At 41.7% G+C, this 21,890-nt stretch overlaps 1 protein-coding gene across 2 annotated transcripts in view; it reads right to left on the bottom strand.

Moving 5' to 3' along the window:
* Positions 1-532: 532 nt before the first annotated feature.
* The window catches only part of LOC306978939 (thyroid hormone receptor alpha-B), a 157,765-nt gene continuing 136,407 nt past the window's right edge, over positions 533-21,890 (bottom strand). The window contains exons 6-12 of one of the 2 annotated variants that reach the window (XM_079577687.1): positions 19,261-19,293; positions 18,860-18,960; positions 17,831-17,978; positions 16,497-16,702; positions 8,005-8,151; positions 4,499-4,757; positions 533-2,999 (exon numbers count right to left, since the gene is read on the bottom strand). In XM_079577687.1, the coding sequence (XP_079433813.1) occupies positions 2,749-2,999; positions 4,499-4,757; positions 8,005-8,151; positions 16,497-16,702; positions 17,831-17,978; positions 18,860-18,960; positions 19,261-19,293 (1,145 nt within the window). In that variant the 3' untranslated portion in view covers positions 533-2,748. The remainder of the gene's footprint in view (positions 3,000-4,498; positions 4,758-8,004; positions 8,152-16,496; positions 16,703-17,830; positions 17,979-18,859; positions 18,961-19,260; positions 19,294-21,890) is intronic. The other variant, XM_079577688.1, reaches the window with a different exon arrangement.

Raw genomic sequence — 21,890 nt, 5'->3', positions numbered from 1 at the left:
CAGTGAGGGTTTCTTTTTTCAAGCCCTCTGCATTTTTCACTTTTTTTGTTTTCCAAAAGAATCCTTAGTCCCAAGCGCTCGTCTTGTACTTGGGCAAATTCTCGCTCTCCGTCACCACTTGTTTCACATTCATTCGCTTATGGCCAGCCTTGTCTCACAAGGAAAATGGCCCGGGTTTTTGGGTTGGGATCAATTCTTTTTTGGGGGCTAAACTGCATATTTGAGTCGGTGGGGAATAAGAGAGGGTAAAAAACGAAAAATGGAGCAAAGGTTGAGACAAACAGGAAGGAAAAGAAGAGAGACCTCTCTGCCCTTGGATCCAATTATTTGTTGGAATACTGACTTTGACAGGTTTGGGTCTGGGCCCGCAGGAGCTGCTCTGTTAAACAGAGCAGACAAAGATGCCTGTGAAAGGGTCACATGTGCAGGCATCTGACGATTGGTTTTTTCAAAGTGATTTGTGTTGGGGCAAAAGGTTAGGATTGCGGTAGTGCAAAAACCTCCACACCAGCCTGGCTGAGGAGGGCTCACATCAGAGGGGGAGGCTTGAGGACCTGGGTGTGATTCGATTTGACGCTAGAGTTGTGCCGTTCCACTTTCCTCAAAGATCTGTGAAACTGAAACTGTGAGGAGCAGCCATCTTTGAATCCACACTGGTGTCTTCTGAGAGGTGCACAATAGCCATCTTTAAGTGCTCAGTATCTGCTTGGCATTGAGAATAAAACAATTTCAGTCTCATTTTTCTTTCTTTGTCCTGTTCCAACGCAGTGAGTGGTAAACCCAGTTAGTTTTGGCTTGGCCCCAAGAATCGGAATGAACAGAGTGGCCTCTCCTGATGAAATTATACAGTAATCTGTCTTTTGTGTCTGCTTCCAGAGTACTGCCTGGATATTAACAGTGGACCTGCAGTTATTGTAGTGAGCACCGGTGAAACGTGAAGACCAAAAAAGCTTCTGCTGAGTAGTAAAAAATAGGACAGTATCCAGTGGCTGATCAGAAGTGTACAGGAAGATGTTCAAGCCATTTCTATGCATTTCTATTCAAGTGGGCGTGGCCTTGTGGGTTTGAGTTCCTCTAGAATCTTTCGTAGACGGGTGTCACTGGGTGGGGCATCCACACTGTCCTTCTGAGACGGGTGTACGGTTATATCTCCAACAATGACGCTTGGTCCCACATAAAAACAAAAACACAAGCCAAATGTATGGGTACCATACCCTTGCTGTCTGGGGTATGGCCGGCCCTCCTGTCTTCAGTGGTATCACATTAAACCAGCACAAAAAGTGTGTGTACTGTGTGTCACGCTGGACTGGTGCGTGTCGGCTGAGGGCGGCTGCCCTGTGTCCACAGAGGTGAGGTAGTGCCGGACACCACAGCCTGGGGGTGTGTCTGCTCTGAGGTAAATGTAGTAGCCTTCTTGGCATTAGCCTGCACTCGGCGAGGCCCGCGGTTTAAAGGCATGAGTGATGAGCCTGGACGGGCCACACCGAGAACCCTGCAGGTACGGGCGTATACAGACACCGCTGCTCTGCTGCAGTGTGTACAGTAAATGAGGCATTCTCGTTACTCTGAGGTGATGCTGTTTGTTTAGAAGAGATAGAGAAGAGTGTAACATGAGCTCTGCCTTGCTGCTGCTGCTGCTGTCTAAGCCCAGGCTGTGTGAGAGTCAGCATAGATTTACTCTGACCCTGGGCTCTGCATCTGAGACCAGCTATTAAATCTTATTTCCACACTCCTCCGCTCGCCTCCTAAGTGTCTCCATCCCTCTCTCCTCTCCCTCTTCCTTTAGTGCCTCCTTGAACAGAGAAGGACTTAATTGTCATTCATAAGATGCTCGGCTGCTGGCAAAGGCAGCGAAGGCAATGACAAAGCAGGTCTACTTACTTCTATATGTGTATGTGTGAGTGCCACAGGAGACGGTCCAATGACACATGTGAAGGTAGATATGGAGCCAAGGTTTGCAAGTAGATAACACAATTTCATAAAACTGGAGGAGCTTTGTAAAGTATAGCACCAGTTGACATATATTTGAGAGGTTGAGGAGCTCCATATCAGCTGTAACGGCTCAGATATAGATATATATATATATATATTGGGTAGATTTGCTTTTACAGCAGCCACGGTATGACAAAGCTCAAATTTTCAACGTGCAGTGTTGGCTGAATGTACGTGAATGTACGTGTGCGCAGTTATGACTGTGTATTCTCCATTTTGTCTTAACACTTCAGACATAATACTGAGTGGTGCTGGTCAGCATGGAAGCTGGAGACATGGGTATATATATATATAAAAAAAAAAAAAAGTTAGGTGATGTATAAAAACACTAAGACAAACCGGACGGGGTGAAGCAGTCGCCTGTTTAGAGGGACTTAGGTGGAATTTCGTTTATGTTTGCTTTGTGTATCTGCTTTCTTGGCAAAAATGGCTACAACTCGGACTGAATAAGACATCATGCTTAGACAGAAGGGCCCCCATTTTGGGATTTTAAAAAACGGGCAGCGTAAAAAGGAGGAGGTAAAAACAAAAGCCCTGTAGTTTGACTCTCTCTTGCTGGTGAGTTGTAGATTTGTTAGATGTTCCAGTTTCAATATCACTTGTATATATTTGCTGCGATTCCTTGCCGTGGGACTCCCCCTTATTTTTTTTTTAAAAACAAAAAAATGTCGGCCCTTCTTTCCCGATCTTCCTGTTTTAGCCTCTTTCCCTTTCGGATGCGTTGTGATGGTTTATTTTTTTTTCCGTTTGTGTTTGTCAAACTTCCTGGTCCTCGAATACTTCCAGGAAGAGGGGCGGGAAGAGTTCGTTGGGACACTCCACCTTCATGTGCAGGAAGCGGCTGGCGTGGCAGGCCCCGATCATGCGCAGGTCCGTCACTTTCATGAGGAGCTTAGGCCAGAAGTGGGGAATGTTGTGCTTTCTGTAGTTGATGTAGTGCTCGAACGCTAGCAGGAAGGTCTCCTGGCACTTCTCAATCTTGTCCGTGCACGTGAGGCCCGAGCGGTCTGCGGGGGGAGAGAGAGAGAGGGGGGAGATAAGGTGAAGATGAAGGAGGTCATTGCAACGTATGCTCGAAGACAAGTCATAGATAGTACTGTTAGGAAGTAGAGCATTTGTCAGGGTTAACTTAAAAATAAAACTAATCAAGAACATTGCTCTCTTTGTATGTTTGTTTGTATGTTTAAAGCAGTACTACGTAACTCATGCCCCTAGAGGCCATAAGCGCCACTGCAGGTGTCGTAGCAGGTTACGTTTTTTACTCATTCATTGTCCGTGAGAGTAAATACTACGCTGACAGAAAAGACAACGGGAGAGAGGGATATTGTACATCCTACTACACGATGGAGATAATTTTGTTTCACTCAAAATTGGCTGTAAATACTGTTTAAGTGGCGCTAGCCCGCAGCTAGCTTTGTCCGTTAGCCTGTTAGCTTCTTCTTCGTGATTCCATTAGTGTGTATTGGCGGCTCCGACCCGTAGGCAGCGAAGTTGCAATTGTGGTTTTCTGGCCAGAGACACCAGGGGGAGATGAATCATCCCATTAACACTTGTATTACCCCCAGAAGGACTAAATATGTATTAGATGTATTAAGGTAAACAAGTTACTTAGTACTGCTTTAAAGAGACTAGATGCAAGTTGGTCATTTTTATACTCACTACTGCCACCTCAGGTCTTGCACGTAACTGCAGCTTCTATATTAAGCTTGTGCATGGCGGCACTTCGGACCCGAACTACTTTTTGAGTGACAGTGCAGGATTTTAGAGGCAGTTGTGGTGAATAGGTCTGGGCTCATTCTACGCATTAGGACATGGCTGGAAAATACGTAGTTTCAACATTTTTAAACTCCTTATAGTCCCTTTAACTTTTGTGAATAAAAAGGCACCTTCAGAATGCGTACATCTATCTTGTTATTTCCACCTCTTGCCATACTTTTGTCATTTCTGGTGCACTGACATTTCCAATCCCAAACACTTGCCGCACTGCTCTCTTTTCGAGAGGATATTGCACAAGTGTTGCCGATAAACGCGGAGACAGTATGTTATGGTCGGTCTCCGCATATGTTTTACATGACTCAATCACAGAGGACTGCGGTACCGCCCGGTGTGAACACAGAGACTCAGACATCTCAACCCAGACGTCCTGCGCTGGAGTCTGGAGCGCACATGGGGCACATTCTTTAACCGCGGCACAACCCAAGCCACGCTCAAGTCAAGTATTAAACAGGTGATTTTCTTTCAAATATCCCACAACAGCTACACATGCCTGCAGCTGCATTAAAAAGTACTATTCTAATTGGTCACACATCGAAGTCTGGACTGGATGACAAACTGCCTGAGTGTAGGAATGCATCATTACCTGGCACACATCGGGGGTTACAACACTTTGGCAAAAATTACAAAGGAATAAAGACACAGGCATCAAACCATATGGTGTCACTCAGACTTTGAACAATGAAAAGACAACGGGGAAGTGCTCGCCATCATTAGGCAGAACTAGACCCACCTGAACTCATGAGCAGCACGGCCTGCAACAGCGCCACCTCTGTGTCGTCCAGGTTGAACTGCGCCAAACTCTTGCCCAAATCGAAGATGGCGTCCGACACCACGCCCAGACCTCCGTTCTTGAGCTGCTCCCTCTTCACAGCCATCTCCCCGCTCAGCGTCAGGGTCTCGCTCTCCGGGTCGTAACGTATGGCGGCTCTCAAAGACATGATCTCCATGCAGCAGCCCTTCAGCAGGATGATCTGGTCCTCACAAGGCAGCTAAAAGGACATCAGTGTAACTTATTAAACATGGGAAGAATCTTTGATATCCCTCTAGGCGCAGATTACCTCCATACCTCTTCGACCCATACTGCTGCAGTGGAAATCAGGCTGAAGTTTTAATGTTATGTTGATCATTTTTGGTGCACTTACTGTAATGTAATATACTGTTGATGCACAAAATGCATATCCAAATTACACATGATGGACCCAGTATAATCTAAACAGAGTTAAAACACTAGTATGTAAAGCAGGCTTACTTCAAAAAGCATTTATATGGATTTCAATCTGAAATGGGAGCAATCAGATCACCCTGTTGGAAAGCTCCTTTTATTTGCCCAGCTTTATATTAATACCTAACTTTGCCTATTCAAACACCTTTATTTAAGTAAGCCTTCATAAACTTATTAGAGATTCCGCCGGGGCGTCTGGGGGGCGGGCTGTGAAGGCGAAGGGCGCAGAATAAATGAAGGCGGGTCGGAGCTTGGCAGAGGTGAGCGGTGAGGATGATTTAAGGAGAGAGACGGGAGAGCAGCGGGTTCAGGACGAGCCGTCGACTCTGCCCTGATGAGCCCACATTATAAGTAATACCGGCGCCTGATTTACATGGATATGAGAATGCGGCGAAAGCGGTTTGATTAAATCGACAGACTTGGTCTATTAGATCTTTATTTCTCCGCACACAACGGCTGAGTGGATTAATTGCCTTTCATCGGACCTGATTTGTCATGTTAATTTGTACCTTGAGGCCACGCTTGTATACAGTACAGTAAACACCTACGATACATTTATGGCGGGGACAGAAAGCAATGCATTTATATCTTGCAGGTGGAAGATTGCTATCAGTAATTACTGCAGCAGAATGAACAGGGAGGGAGGGGAAGTTTCAGGCTTTTTTTTTTTCATAAATATTGAAATGGGTGTTTGCAAAATGTAATCTGGTGCATGTGAAATAAAATGAATAATTTAACAAGCATAACCGTTTCATTAATGGTTATGCTTTAAAATGAAATTACATTATTTTATAGGTTTTAGAGGAATGTTATGTGATATACTAGATGATGGAAGTAGTTCTATTTACAGGTTGTGTTTTGTGTTATTGATGTTTGAATGATCACACCTGTTAAAGGCAAGAGCTTTTGTAATGTGTGTGTGTCAGTCACCTCCAATATTGTTTGCCTAAAAATGTTACTAAAAATAACCTTTGGCAACGTAATAACATAGTCCTAGGGTTTCTTGGTTCTTTTGTCAAGAAAATACTGTAAGTATGAATAATAGGTGCAACGGGCGTGTCCAAATACAGGCAAAACTAATTAACTTTAGGTTTAAGACCATATGATCAAATATGGTCCCTGCCTTTTTCACGCTGTAATTTCACTTATTTCACTACGCCCTCCAAAACCAACACATATATCACCACTTAGCACAATTGTTCACCAATAAAACGTGTGAGTTGGAAAAGTAAAATAGGGTAATGAGATTTTGAACACAATTGTGCATAACATTAATATCTTCCCTGCATTAGAGTCATCTGTCACTGTCTTTGAACATTTTTATTTATTTGTACCGGAAGCCTAAATAGACAGTTCATGTATTTGAAAGAAATCTGGCTCTCGGATGGGTATCAACCGTTTATTATAGTGTGGATGTGCTTCCTATCTCTGGTTCGTTCCCTCCCTCTCCAAACACACACTGTCCTTGTCGCTGCGCAGAGCCTGATAATTATCCAATCAGAAAAGGTCTCATTATGAGTTGCGAACATAGTGATTACAAGGTATGGGCCCAGATAAAGAAAACACAATCACGAGATAATCCTCTGAGAAGAAAGCAACTGCTACTTCACAAAGAGGGAACACACACCATCATCGTTTCTACAAAGTTGCATTATTTCTTTTAGTATTTTTTGTGAGGGATCACTGTGATAAAGCGACACATGCTGAGAGTCATAGTTGCATTAAACTTGTGGGTCTATGGGTGATGTTGGTAATACATCCAAAATGATTGTCTTGTTTTGAACTCAATTGGAAAGACAAATGTGCAAATGTTTTCTTTTTTATCATGTCTTATATCATGAGGTACTCTATGTAATTTAGGCAGAGCAGTGCGGTGTATATCAGAAACTATAGTAGGCTGTAAAGAGTGTGTTTGCTGCTATAAAGAGAGAAAAATGATCCCATTAACATGTATCTATGGGAAACAATGGGTTTATCAGAGAGGGGCTGATTCTAGCCCAGTGCCATCTTGGGGACTTACATCGTCCATATTATTGCGTTGGGAGACACATCTGTGTGTAGCTGCAATTGTGTTTTCAGCTAACCTTGCAATAACCTTATCTCATAGTCTCATGTGAATAACATAATAAACAATAATATACAGTATTCTCTAATGTCATATTTTTGATGGAAAATTAACCTCTCAGCCACCGCCTGAGCCGAGCGCATTTTCTCCAGTTTGGCTTTATCCAAATGTAAAAGCTTCAAACAATAAAAAAAAAAGCATCAAAACAGCGACAAAAACGAGGAGGAAAAACGCAACGAAAATGCAACAAAAAAGGCACAAAAAAGTGACAAAAAAGTGACGAAAATGTGACAAAAGTGGAACCAAAAAGCTACAAAAATGACAAAAACGCAACGAAAAAGTGACAAAAAAACATGATGATAATGCAACAAAAAGCGACAAAAAACATGCTAGAGAAGCAACAAAAAAGTGCCAAAAACGTGAGGATAACATGACAAAAAAAATAAACAAAGACAAAATAAGCAATGAGCAAGCAAAACAAATGGCAAAAAAGAGACGAAAAGCAGCTGATCGAGAAGCTTTTAGATTTGAGTAAAGCCAAACTGGAGAAAATGCACTCGGTTCAGACGGGGGTGAAAGTTTAACCACTGGAAGTAACATAAGAAGAAGGAGAAACAAATTTCTCAGTACTTCAGTATTTTTGGTGGCACCTCATGCACATCTGGGTTTGTGCACCATTCAGTAATGTTGATACAAAATAATCTAATCATAATCTTCCACCTTCTGCATAAAATCCCTAAAATGTACATGTAGTGAATTTCAGGCAGAAAATAATTGGATGAAAAATGTGTTATTTTGTCATCTAAAGCTCATCATATCCACAAATGCTCGCGGCAGCTGTTTCCAGTTTAGATAAAGTCCTTGTATGGCTGACCCTTCCTCGAGCACACAACTGCACCTCGCGACATAAAACAGTAACTCCCCCCTTTATGCGGCGTATTTTATTCACCTCTGAGAACATGGGCAGTTTTTTGGCAAAGTCGACGACGCGTGTGATGGCGGGAGTGATGATCTTGGTGAACTCGCTGAAGGCTTCCAGATCCACCTTGTCTCCGTCCGACGAGGGGGCAATGGGGGACTGGCCAATTTTCTCTGGCTGTATGGAAAGAAAAACAAAACACCATAAATTTAGGACATAGAAATAAAGGCTCCGCTTGACAAGACGGAGGTGAACTGCGGAGATAAAGCCAAGGCTAATGGTCAGAATATATGGAGCTGTACATTTTAGAGGAGATTATTAAAACAAGCTACGATCCGATGTTACTATTGTAAGCGTTTTAAGAGTACAGAATTATAGACACGGCTATCAAAGTGACTCAGAGCTTATAGGAGGATTTAGAGGAGGCAACAAACCCCCTTTTAAACTTTTATGCCCTTTTCGTTGTCTCCTGCAGAGTCCGGACAAGCCTTTTGGAAGACAAATTAAAAGCAATCTATCAGATAAGGGAGCAGTTAGTGCTTTGTAAGAGGAATGGGAGGTGTCAGGGGAGAGATAGCACTTTCTCAAAGAGTACTGCATTTGGAAAGTTCAATAGTACTTTATTACTATTGTGTGTGTGTACGTGTCTGTGTATATAAAGTTATGGAGGGCAGAGAATGAATGATGCGGTTCGCCTGTGCTGTAAATAGAGCATATGTGAAAAGGCCCGGTCATTATTTCAACTGGAATAGGAGAGTATCGGGATAGTTGACTTACACTAAGGTCATCATCAATAATAGAGGAAGAGTTAGTGGAGACAAAAAGGGTTGATCCCAAACCAAGATGAATTAACCAGTGACTGTGGAGAACACCTAGCTTTTTGTGTTCATCAGGGCTTTCCTAAAATAAATGACCTACAGCAGGGGTAAGAAAGTTTTTTTTAATGTATTGTTTTTTCTTTTAGTTCAAGACTATTTTCATTGTAGATTCTCACTAAAGGTTGAAATAGCAGCCTTTTGCTTTGATTTACTGCCTTGCATTTTCTCGTTGAGCTTCCCGATGTCGTCATGGAAATGGTTTTGACTTCACAGACTCTTATCATATTCATTTTTTGTGTCATGCATAATCCCACGTGTTCATTCAGAGTTCAACCTCCAAACCCCCGCCTTAACCGAGCACATTTTCTCCCGTCTTTGGTCGCTATTTTGATGCTAGTTGTGTTTTTTTTGGGTCATTTTTAGTTGTGTTTTGTTGTCAATTTTTTTTTATGATTTTTCCAAGAAACTTTTAGATTTGGGTAAAACCGATCTGGAAAAAATTTACTCGGTTCAATGCCGCCCAGGGGCAGACTGTCCATTTACCACCTGATTATAATGTGTTGTTTATATCCCGATCTCTTCTTTTGTCAGTGCCCTCTGCTGGACACATGTGGAATTATTTCCTTTCTTTATTTAAGCTGCCCTCTAGTGGCTGGAGGGAGCACTCTGGTTATTTATTTAAAAACTCATAACTCCGTACAGGAATGGGCTAGAGACTAACTTTATTTTTTGACATACTCAGAAATGCTCTACAAATTAAATAATTTGTAGACCCCTGACCAAGTGGAATGGTCTGCCAGGAAATTTCAAAAATACTGACAGACTTTCCCACACTTTTACATTTCACTTCAACAGGTAAGCTATGTGATCTCTTGTTTGCATAATACTATTTCTTGGGGGCCAGAGGTTCATAGTATATTGCCAAAGCCTTCAGCCTTGATTTTGGGATGGAACAAAATTATTGCAATATTTCTTTCATGCTGCGCAGCCCAACTATTGGTGATACTTCTCTGTTCAATCAGCCCAGTCTATGCACCCCACATACATCACTCCGCCGGTCCACTACTTTTTACAACCTTTTTTTTTACAACCACTTTTGACAGATACAGACCACTGCAGATTGGGAGCAACCCAGCGAGAACTGCAGTTTTTGGAGTTACAAATCCACAATCTGTTCCACAAATCTATTACCCATACTTCCAGATCCACGTTTAGGCCAAGATGTTACTTATCGCCAAATCCACTAAACAGGTGCAATGTAGAAGACATCATTTGTACCATTCAATTGTCGGTGGTCAAAATGTCGAGCCAAATCAGTGCACCGTTTATAGACTTATGATAATTAGAGAATGAAAGATACAACTGTGCAATGTGGTAAATAGAGCATACGTCAAAAGTCCTAGTCATTATTTAAGCCAGTATAGAAATATTCAGCTCACTGGGGCTCATCAATAATAGTCTGTGGGGAGAAAGGGGTTGCGTAAAGGAGTGCAAACTGCAGCCAATTATCTGCCATGCAACCACAGAGCTATTATGGAAAATTTAAATCACTGAAATAATAGCGACGATGGACTGCTCTGGGTGTCACGCGAGGGCCAAGACAAAGCTTTGGTTTTCAGCACAGGAGGTCAGCGCCGTTTTGTGGTACTGAAGAAAAAAATGGCTCCCCAGAGGGAAAAAGATCATGCAATTTAAATAATACAAAAAATCACAGGAGGCTGATGACAGAATGGTTAAGAAGCGCTTTTAAAGTTTCCCTAAAGCACAGCGCAAAGGTGGCAGACGTCAGAATGCCTAAAGGGAGATTATACAAATAAAAACTAAAGGACACTTTTATCAAGACAGGTGCTAAATAGTGAGTCCAAGCTGGGAAATAGCAATTCCCCTTTTGTGGCCATGTTGAGCCTAATTTACCATTTGAATTAGCGTGTATTACAAATGTGATATATAAGTGAGGGAATGCTGCGAGAGCAAAAATATACAAATGACTGATCCATTTCTGCACATGGGCAAACGCTTGGAAAATGACCCTCTGCCCAAGTACGCCTCTGATCTTGTGGAGGTAAAACTATAAGGAGGTCTATAGGCTCTCCAGCACTGGTCCAGTGGCCCTTCAGATCATTTTGAGGAACATGACTGCACCAGCATATCTAAACAATCTACTACAACACCATCTCATGACTAAACCCCCATCTCATTCACTGTTTTGTTGTACACTGTTATGTACTGCATAATGACATCTAACACAGTTTTCCTGTTACTTTACTCATCCATATGCCTCTTTCTGCTTTGAGTCCGTTATCCTATGTTTAGATTTGTTGTGGGATTTTTGTGGAGAGTATGAAAACTATATATTTTTGGAAACCTTATGGTGTAAGCAATGAGATTGTCATTTGGAGAAATTATGCAATATACAATTTTACCATTAGAGTAAATGAGGAGTTCTGGTCGTCGCTACGGTAACTCCATGAAACATATGACAAGGGGTTCATTGACTTTTTTTGGTTAGAATGACCTAATGGAATTTTCTGCCAAATTTCTTACATTTCTGCCAAACAAAGTTTTTCACTCCCCTGTTCGTTCAGTTAGTATCATACATTTTTTTCCTACATATCAGAGCAAATGGAATTGTTTTTCTGATTGCTTATTTAATAAAATTTCAAAAATGTGTGGTTTTGATGCTCTCCACAAAAATCTGGCGAAATTACCTAGTGAACCAGTCATGCACAGGCTTAATATAGAAGGTGCAGCTACACGTATGACCTGAGATGGCATTAGTGAGTATAAAATGGCAAACTTGCATCTAGCCCCTTTAAATTATGGATTTTTTATAACAAGTTAACAAAAGTTATGAATAATTAATAGCCCTCCTACTACATTTTTTCCACATCTCTCTCCAAGTCCCGTTGGTATAAGAGGCTTTCCATTCATATGCCCGCCTTCGCTATAATCACATATATGAAGACCCAGCCATGATAAATCAATATTTTCTACTATAAGGGCAGAACCTCGCTGCATACGGGAAAGTCTTTAAAGTTTGTGGTTGGAATTCCGGCAAGCCGAGCGGTCCATCTTGCATAACATCGCTGGAAAATTATAAACTTGAGTTCGCGACCTATAGGGAATCCGCGTGATTGGGAAAACTATCCGATTGTTTGCGCTCGGCCTGGAGTTGCAATGGGGAATAGGATTTAAGAGCGGAGAAACGTAAAGAGGAAAACAAAGTTAGGGAGAGACCCTAGCGTTGTCAGAGTTAGTCAATATCAAAGCTGGATGGGGTCGTGCCAAATTATACACTATGTAATACACGGAGGAATTTGATGTTCCCAGATTGTTTTTGCAAAATGCATTAAGAAAACTGGGCGCTGTTTGAGCTTTTATACGTATAAGTTTAATAAGACAGCGATGACATGTCGTCCAGCACAAAGTCTGTAGGATTGCTCTTAGTCGATGCAGACACATGTCAAACAAATCTGGATGTTATGGAAATAGGCCTTGACCAAAACTTTGCATAAAGGACATAAGTGTGTATATAGGCTCAAGATGCAAATACCGGACTTGCGTCACGAAAACACCCCGTGGTTGCTGATATTGAATTCAGAACGTAGGCAGAAGTTCATGTTTGTTTTCATATATATATATAGCTTTGGGACAGGACCCTGGGAGAGGAAATGGTCAGTATTGCTTTCTTATATAAATGTCCTGAACTGCATATTAAATAAATCCATATGCAGTGAATAGAATAAGTTACAGATAAAAATGTGGTTACTGAATGTTCAAATATGATGTCAATATGAATCTACTGGGATGAAGTTTGCATTTCTGAACGGACATGGACTAATCTTACACAATTATTGTATGATAATAAGTACCGTATTTCCGTACTACAGTATAAGTCTCACTTTTTTCATAGTTTGGCTGGGGGTGCGACTTACACTCAGGTGCGACTTATATATCAAACTATATAATTTCACATGTTTGTTATTTTCACACTGACAGCCGCTAGAGGGCGCTCTAGGCTTGTGTACCTGTATCTGCTACTCCTCTACCACTGAAGATTTAAAAAACGGTAATCGAGCAGCAGAAAGAAAGCTTGGTGTGAGTGAGAAACTTGTGAGGGACTGGCGAAAAGCGGAGGCTACTGTTGCTGCAATGAAGTAAACAAAAAAAGCTAATCGTGGGCTAAAGGCTAGAGGGCCACATTTAAGAGGAACGAGTTCGCAAATGAGAGCTTGAACAACGTGATGCCAGGAGAGGCTTGTCAACGGTACAGTTACAACTCCATGCCCAGGCAGTTGCCAAGGCTGGAGCGACTTATACTCCGGAGAGACTCATATATGTTTTTTTCTTCTTCACTATGCATTTTTTGGCTGGTGCGACTTACACTCCAGTGCGACTTATAGTACGGAAAGGGATAATGTATAGAACGCTGGTCATCATTATTATACGGCCATTTGCCAACTGAACACACACAACATAAACTTCATACACTTTTATGAAGGCCGAAAGGTTTGGTGGTGAATCTCTGGGTAAGTTGAAAGTCGGACTCACGCTATAACTTCTCTCGCAGAGACGGGTACAGAGATAGTGTCCTCTATTACTACGTGCGGAGTGATATGAAAGACTGTATGTATTACAAGCACGAACTCCATTGCCATTGCCAGCGGTCATAATTTTTTTCAGACGTCCTCTATCAGAAAATAACGATCAGTAGAACGTTGGAAAATCCCATTCAAGTCAATGGAGCGTTCTACTTGTGTTGTGAAGAGCCATATAATAAAGTGTTGATAACTCCCTATAGTAATCAGGGAGTTATCAGTAATCAGTATTACACTGATTACAGGGTAGACATGCATAAGCTTCTTCTTGCTTTTGAGCCACCATAACTGTCTTTGTGAATTTACAAAAAATGAAAAATGAAAACTTCTCAAGCTAAAAACTAAACTAAAACTGAAGACATAGAGCACAGGATGAAACTGACTTAAGAGCAGCTTAGAGAGTTTGTGAAATGGTGTATCACTTTGGTACACACACCACCCCCACCACCAAACACATTACGCAATTTCACCCCCCCAGAATATTTCCTCATTTAATTCAAGAATTGAATATGAATCAAAACAATTCATCAATAGTTACATTTTGGCAGAGGCCCATGACCTACTGAGAAGGATTCTGTGACCCACTTTTAGGTCCTGGCCAGTTGAGAAGTGCCGTATTAGAGGATGCCTTTACGAATGAATGGACTTTTGTTGCTAGTTGCAGGGACATATTTAATAAAAATATATTAAAATAGCATACTACATAGATTTAGCCTATAGAAATCATTCACTTAAACAACAATGGCCTAGTGGCTTGGATGGTATGGTAAATATCTCATTTGATGACTCCCAAAAGAAAAAAAATCCCTCCTTGTGTCTCCCAACTGGGTGCATAATGAGTCGCGCACAAAAAGCCTAAAATGCGTGTCCTTTTCAGCGTTTATCTTTTGATTTTTCGATCCCCCCCCCCTCTCTTTGAAATTTCACACCTGCCCACCGCAGCCTAATTGCGGGCCCACCGCCTAATACCGGAGCGGGACCGTAGTTTCCTAGCAACCCCAGCTTCCACATTACCTGCCTCCGATTCGATGGACCTCCAAACTGCTGGCCCCTCCTTTACGACTACACAAACCCATTCATGAACACTTTAAGATGCGCAGCGGTGAAAGTAACGCTTGAAAGTGCTGGAATTGCAAAAACATTACCACTTTTGCAGAAAAGGTAAAAGTGAATCCTTAAATTACTTCTATTACTCCAACTCAACAACTTCTACTGGGCTACAGCGATATAGCGGAACCAACCATTTTAACAAAAGGTTAAAAGACTAGATTGACTTCATTTTCAAGTCAACATAACTCAAGTTCCGGGTTGAAAAATGATGTTGCAAACGCACTGTGATAATCCAGAGCAGTGATACCAGTGTTAATGCGTCTGTGCGGGGGAAACCCTGACAGCGCGGTCCAAAAAGAAATGTGAGCGCTACAACAGGAGGACAGCTTGGATGAACCGAAATTACAACAGCCAGATTCGCCTGCCAAGTGAGCGCTTATGTCTGAGGATTTGCCCCAGCAGAGATAAGGGAAAAAGAAGACTGACAAAAACGTGAGGGAAGAGACTGAGCGGAGAGACTTTAAGGAGACAGGATACAGATTAAAGCGGGGGAATAGAGGGTGTAGGTACGAAAGAATTGCTCAGAACTGGGTGTAGTTAGGGAGCCCGCGAGGATTAGGATGAGTGTAAAAGCTAAAGACAGAGGAGAGAACGGAGAGACAGGGAGGCAGTGCAGAAGCAGCCGGGGGGAATCGTGAGTGAAGTACGTGGCACTGACAAACAAATGTGAGGAGATAAACTTAGCATACAGTCTGTTTTTTGAGAGGGAGTGACGTACTGTACTAACAATATGGCACAAATTCTTTAGAGCAGGGATTCCATTCTTCCACAGGATGTCAAAAACATACTGAACAATACAAGCATAAAATGTAATCCTCTAGTCCAGCAAACATCACCCATCAAAATGTATCTTCACAAGGACAAGGCCGTTCTAAGGATGAAAGCATAACTGATAAATGGATATAATATGGTGAATACCCCGAGAAGAGTCTTTTTGGTCCCTGTGCCAGTTTCAGACCCAACAACAAATCCTCAGCCTGTTCTCACAAACAAACACAAAGGTGAGTCATTTTTGCTGCCAACAAACCGTATAGAGATTCCGCAGCACAGGAACGTCACCTGGTTGCTCCGAGACCTCCTGACCTTTTTACATTTTAAAGTTCAGCGGAAATAACAGGCCTCTCTCTGAAGCCTGATGATACAGTTTTGGCAAATGTCACTATACTGAAATATTTATTATATACTGCAAAGCGAGATGTGCATGAGTGCGTCAGAGGGTTCGACAGGTACTTTTAGAGCATTTTTCTTTGCCTGCAAATCTTATCAGCAGACCTCGAGACACTCACATCAACATACCACCACTCCCATAATTTCTGAGATGAGAGCCCTCTGTAGGAAACCATGTCTGCTTATCAATTTTTGACTATTTAGTTGATTGCTATTAGTGATGCACCGATCAAGCTTACTGGGGTTTGAGTATCGTCCGATATCCGATATTTACCGATACCAAGAGACTTTCTTAATAGTGGCTTTCTCAGAGCAATTGATAAACTAATGGATAAACATTAAACAGGGATCACTGGACCTTCCTACACTATTATCCTTGGGTATATGACAGGCTTTAGGTTATAAGCGACTCACATGAAGTGATCTGATCATTACAAATATGTAGATAGATCAGTTATTTCTTAAAGTAAAATACAAAAACTTGGCTTCAGCAGTGGTTAGTTTATTGTATTAGGCTACTTTAGGTATTTCTATCATAGTTTCTAACCCAGCCATGATTAGGTTTCGTTAGCATTAGCATGCTCCCGCTAGCTTTAGCATGCTATTGGCTAGCGTGGCATTTTGGGCAACAATCGAGGTTAAAATTAGATCGGGTTCTCCAGGTTCTTAGCTTTCTTAGATTTAGGTCATAAAAGGCGTTGAGAGCCAAAACTGGTGTCAGATATTTACAGCCAATGCCCGATATCATATTTTTTCCAGTATCGGATCGGTGCCTCCCTAACTACTATGATAATGGTTGAAACGTATAGGTAGAGGCGGCTGTGCTTACCAGGAATTTGCGCTTCTGTTTCCAGTGTGCGCCCTGAGCGTTCGTGTGCCGGTGGGCCTCCGTCACCATTTGGATCAGCTCCCACTCGGTGCCCGTGGGCTCTGGACGGACTTGCATCGACTTCACCATCTCCTCCTTCTTCCTCTTTACACGGTTCTCCTCGATGAGACGCCTCTTAGCAACGCGCTTTGAGTCGTCCAACACCACTGCCACAAAACGCAAGGCACAAGTTACAGTAGCCACACAGGAGTGCCACGCTCCACAACCCCTCTGTAAGAAAATCATTGTTAAAGGGATATTTCAGGATTTTTGACATAGGGCCTCATTTCCTAGTTATCCAGAGTGTTGCTGATTTCTGGAGATATTTTTTTTGTAATTCAAGCTGTTCTTATATTTGAAGAGTCGAGTGGCGCTAGGCTAATGCAAGGCTAGCGCATTTCTACGATATCAGCTAGCCTGCATTAAAAACAGTCTGACCCGCTCCACAGAGCACCTGAGGCAAATCACTTATGACCCCAGACTAACCATATAAATGTCTGTGTCGATAGAGTAATTTTAACCATTTTGCATTTAAAATACCTTATATTTGAGCAGCATCAACTTCGTGGTTGTATAAGCTATGCAGCGGCAGAGTGATTTGCTAGAAAATAGTCCCTCAAAATGCGATCATTCATGTGATGCAAGGTCAGTTATATTCCAAAAATTATTCTATCGACATTCATATTGTTAGTCTGGTGTTATAAGTGATTTGCCTCAGGTGCACTGCAGAGTGCGTCAGACTGCTTTTAATGCAGTGTAGCTGATACCATAGAAATGCGCTAGCCTAGCACAAGCCTAGCTCTTCAAATATAAGAACTGCATGAATTACAAAAAAAAATATCTCCAGAAATTAGCAACACTTTGGATAACTAGGAAATGAGGCCCTATGTCAAAAATCTTGAAATATCCCTTTTATGTTAATACTCCCAAAACATCCATTTCCCTGACTGCCTACCTACTTCTCCTACATCTTTATTCAAGTCCATTCTTCTATGTGCTGGACTGGTACTAGCTAATCTAATCGTGCGTTCGTTCGCCCACTGATCCAAAGGTCAGAGGTTCCTTTGCCTCCAGAGTCGATGTAACAGTGTGTACATGAACGGTTCCTCCGCACTTTAAGTTTCCAATGGAGTTGCAGAAGCTTTAAGGTTACCATTTACATTCACACATACTCAGCTGTATTCGATACCAACTAAGCTACCTCGAGCAAGTAATTTCCCTCACGGATCTGTCTATAACAAGAGTGTTAATCTATTGCTTTTGTGTCTCGGAAGCAAAGGTGCTGGCAGACTCACAGTCCATGGCCATGCCCACTGCGATGCACTTCTTGAAGCGGCACAGCTGACACTGGTTGCGCGTGATCTTGTCGATGATGCAGCAGCCATCGTACTTACAGGAGTAGCTGGGGTGGAGGTTCTTTTGAATGGTCCTGCGGAAGAAACCCTGAACGCAAACAAGAAAATAGCGAGAGTGAGAACATAAAAGGATGAAAAGTGTCGGAAATGTCAAGGGATCAGTGCTGACAGTCTTGCGGACAGAGGGACACCGGAAGAAAAGCTTGTAAGTCTCGTCCTGTACGAGCTTTGCAGAAGTGTTCCGAAAACATTTTGTGATGTTTACAACAGATGGGGAGCAAAGAAAGAAAAAACAAAAAAAATCTGCACACAAGAACAGACTTTCCTGTGTGTGGCCAAAATTAGTTTGCGTAAAAAAAAAATCTGCAACAGCCGGTAGGGAAGCCAGGACGAGACTGTTACGAGAGGAGATTCCAAACTGAATTTAAGTATTTTCACAGACAAAAGGCAAAACATGGGACACAAGATAAGCCCTTAAGTATATAAACAAAAGAGTGTGGAGCTGATGAGGTTGACGTTATCAGGAGATGTATGAGAAACTATGCCGCTATTTTGGCTCAGTAAAGATTTTTCTTCTATTATAAATTCTGTGAGATATTATTGAGAATCTGAAATGCAAACAATAAAGTTTTTCTTCCCTTTAAATAGATTAGATTATGCCTTGTTGTTAGATGACATAGCATAAGATAACTGAGATGCTTGATTTGGGGGAAAAAAAAACTTGTTTATTGTTCTCAGGAAGTAAAATTATTCTACAACTAGATAACGCAACATCCAGATCGGAGGAAGCCACAATATATTGCAAAATGACTGAGGTTTTATAATTTTATCAAGCTAGATAGTTAATTGTTGATCATAATCACTTGGCGACAATGAAGAAAGGTTCTACAGCCAGAGCGTTACTTCTCTTAAGTATGTGCAGCTGAGAATGTAAAGATTTTCTTTTGTCCACAGCTGAAGTGCACACACCTTGCAGCCCTCACAGGTGATGCATCTGTAGTGATATCCGGTAGCTTTGTCCCCACATACCACACATGGCTCGTCCTTCTCGAGGTAGCTAGGTATGTACCCTGGCGAAGAGAGAGAGACACAAACAACACATTAAAAGCCAGTTCAATGGGTCTCCTCTTTAGTTATTGAAGAACATACATTTGTAGACAGACTTTCAGCAAACATATGTCCCTGAGACACTTGATAACTGACCATGTGAATAGCTTCTCCAACTTATAGAGTGCATACTGAGAGAAAAAAAAAACCTTAAGTTGAACATATGTCTTTTTCCTGAGCTGAACTTCTAATAAACCTTTGTGCAAAAAAGAAAAAGAAAAAAAAACAAACTTCAAAGCATTTCAAAGGAAGAAAGCAACTACCTCCACTGCACTGCAAACTGCAAATGTCCATTGCTGTAAAGTAAAACACATTTATTGATATAGAGTATTGTATATGATATTGTTTTAGAGCATAAAGCAGTTGAAATCCTAATCCCACCCCCAATGGATATGGATGTAACAGTAAAACTACATTTATAGGCACATTTTACTGCTACAATGAAGATGAAAGGATCAAAGAAAGGGTATGCTTATGGGTTGAGGTTTACATTTAGAACAAGCACTACAGCGGAAAGCCCATATTGTCATACTGAGGTAGAAAACAGGTCAGAATTCTATGGCAAATCTGTTTAACTGCATGATTGCTGAGGCTTAGACTTAGTTTATGTAAGGGATATTATCTGTAACTATTGGGCTAATCCACATAAAACTAAAATGAAACAAAGTTCAATGTCTTCTCTGTCAGCTAAAAATTAAAGCAGTGCTAAGTAACTCATGCCCCCAGAGGCCATAAGCGCCACTGCAAGTGTCGTAGCATGTTGCCATTTTTTGACTTATTTATTGTCCGTGAGATTAAATACTACGCTGACAGAAAAGACAAAGGGAGAGAGGGATATTGTACATCCAATTACACAATGGAGATATTTTTTTTCACTCAAACCCGTTAGCCTGTTTGCTTCTTCTTCGTGATTCCATTAGTGTGTGTTGGTGACTTCAACCCGGTGGCAGTGAAGGTGCAATTGTGGTTTTCTGGCTAGAGACACCAGGGGCAGATGAAAGACCCCCAATCATCTTAATAACACTTGTATTACTCCCAGAGGGACTACGAAAAGGATTTATTAAGGGAATTAGTGCTGCTTTAAGTTGGGTGAAATAACTTTCTCAAAACTGTATTACAAATGGCGATAATATTCACATGGAAATGTCAGCTGGAAATGACGTTTAGCCATGAATTATTAAAGATTTGTCGACATAATCTCGAACAACTAATGATGATGTGCTTTTTCTACATTTGCCATTTCTTTCAAAAACAGCAAAAATAAAAATATCTGACCCCTGACCACCATATCAATTCTTGATATCACATTTTAGAACTGGTATCCAATCTAAAACATGTTTTCAATGTTTAACTTACACATCGATCAATATTTATATCCACTAAACCAGTAAATGTTATTTCATGTTATAATTCATTTTCCTATACTCTATTCAGTGACAGATACTGCAATTAGATTTTGATTGCTTTTTTTTTTCTTTCTTTTACAGTCGCCACATTTATCATTCAGACAAAAGCAGCGATGAAAGAAATAAAACACCATCTGTGGATCTCTGCACACTCCATCAATTATATTCTCCTACTCTGATTCCAACCCTGCAGCTCTCGAAATCTCTGTTTGGCTCCGAAAACCCTCAATCACGGCTCTATCTCCAGCTGCGTCCCTCTGTCCTTTGTCCTCCTGTCCACTGGGGGTCAGTCAATAGCGTCTCCACGGGCTACAAACCAACAAACATTGCCGTTGCGAAACTCCAGCGCACCTCTTCGTTCTTTTATCCCTGGCGGGGAGCATGGCAGGGACAGCTCAATACAAGCGTGGCGTGATTGTCTCTGCCCGGTGGAGCACAAATGGAGACCGTCAGAGGGGAGAGAATGAAACAGGACTGCTGCGGCGGCGTTACACGGCTATTGCCTATAAATCACTCTCCTGTTGAGAACTGCTCTTCAGGAACACGGTTTCGTTTGAGAGAATAGGTCACCCATTCCGGCAACGGCTTTGTGGCGAAGCGATTCAATTCTGGCAGTGAAAAAGGTGAAATCTTACGAAATAATCATGTAGAAGAGGCATGACAAATAGAGGACAGTGGGGCGGAGCGCTGCATTATATATTACTGCTCAATTTCTCAATGTGTCCAAACCGAAACAAGGGAATGCTTTAGTGCACTGTTTGGCCGTCTTCTACCAATGTCCATTTTATTGTTGGTCAGTTTACCTAGCTGTAGGATTAGCCTTCCCTGCATATTTTGGCATCACTAAAATGCCATGATCTCAGTGGTAATTTGTAATAACAACTGTGTTCCTTTACTTGTAGTCAGCAGCTTCAACCCTTTCTGTCACAGCGTGGCTACATAGGCAAGGCAACCTTATTTTGTATCGCGCATTTAGTACACAAGGCAACTCAATACGCCTTACAAAAGAAGTTATGTGAAATTACAATCAGGTTAAAGTTAAGGCAAAGCACATGCACAAAAACATCGAGACATGGGAAATACACAGTACATGAGGTCATCAGAATTTTTTCTTGTTGACTGGGGGAGTTGAGAAAAGGTCATGAACCCAGATGCCGAAGGATTGGGGCGTGGCTAGGGAGGGGATGTGTGTGCAGTTATTTGCATGGTCCTGGAAATGAATGTGTTTATAATATAGTCACGCAGCCTCGGTCCATAGACGCTGAATTAGGAAATTTGGTAGTATTTATTTTGAAGTTGAGGGTTCATTTTAGGATAAAAAAAAAAAACAGTCCTTTTCTATCTTCATTAGGCCCAAAGCGCTTTACAGCAAGGAGCCACTCACCCATTCGCACTCTCATTGATACACAAATGTACGCACACACTGGGGGAAAGGTGGGTGAAGTGTCAACAATACAATGACACCTGTGGGAGCTGGGATTCGAACC

The sequence above is a fragment of the Gobius niger genome (assembly GCF_951799975.1).
Source record: "Gobius niger genome assembly, chromosome: 19".
NCBI lineage: Eukaryota > Metazoa > Chordata > Actinopteri > Gobiiformes > Gobiidae > Gobius > Gobius niger.
Note: the sequence above shows the minus strand (reverse complement) of the source record. Positions and strands in the feature narration are given on the sequence as shown.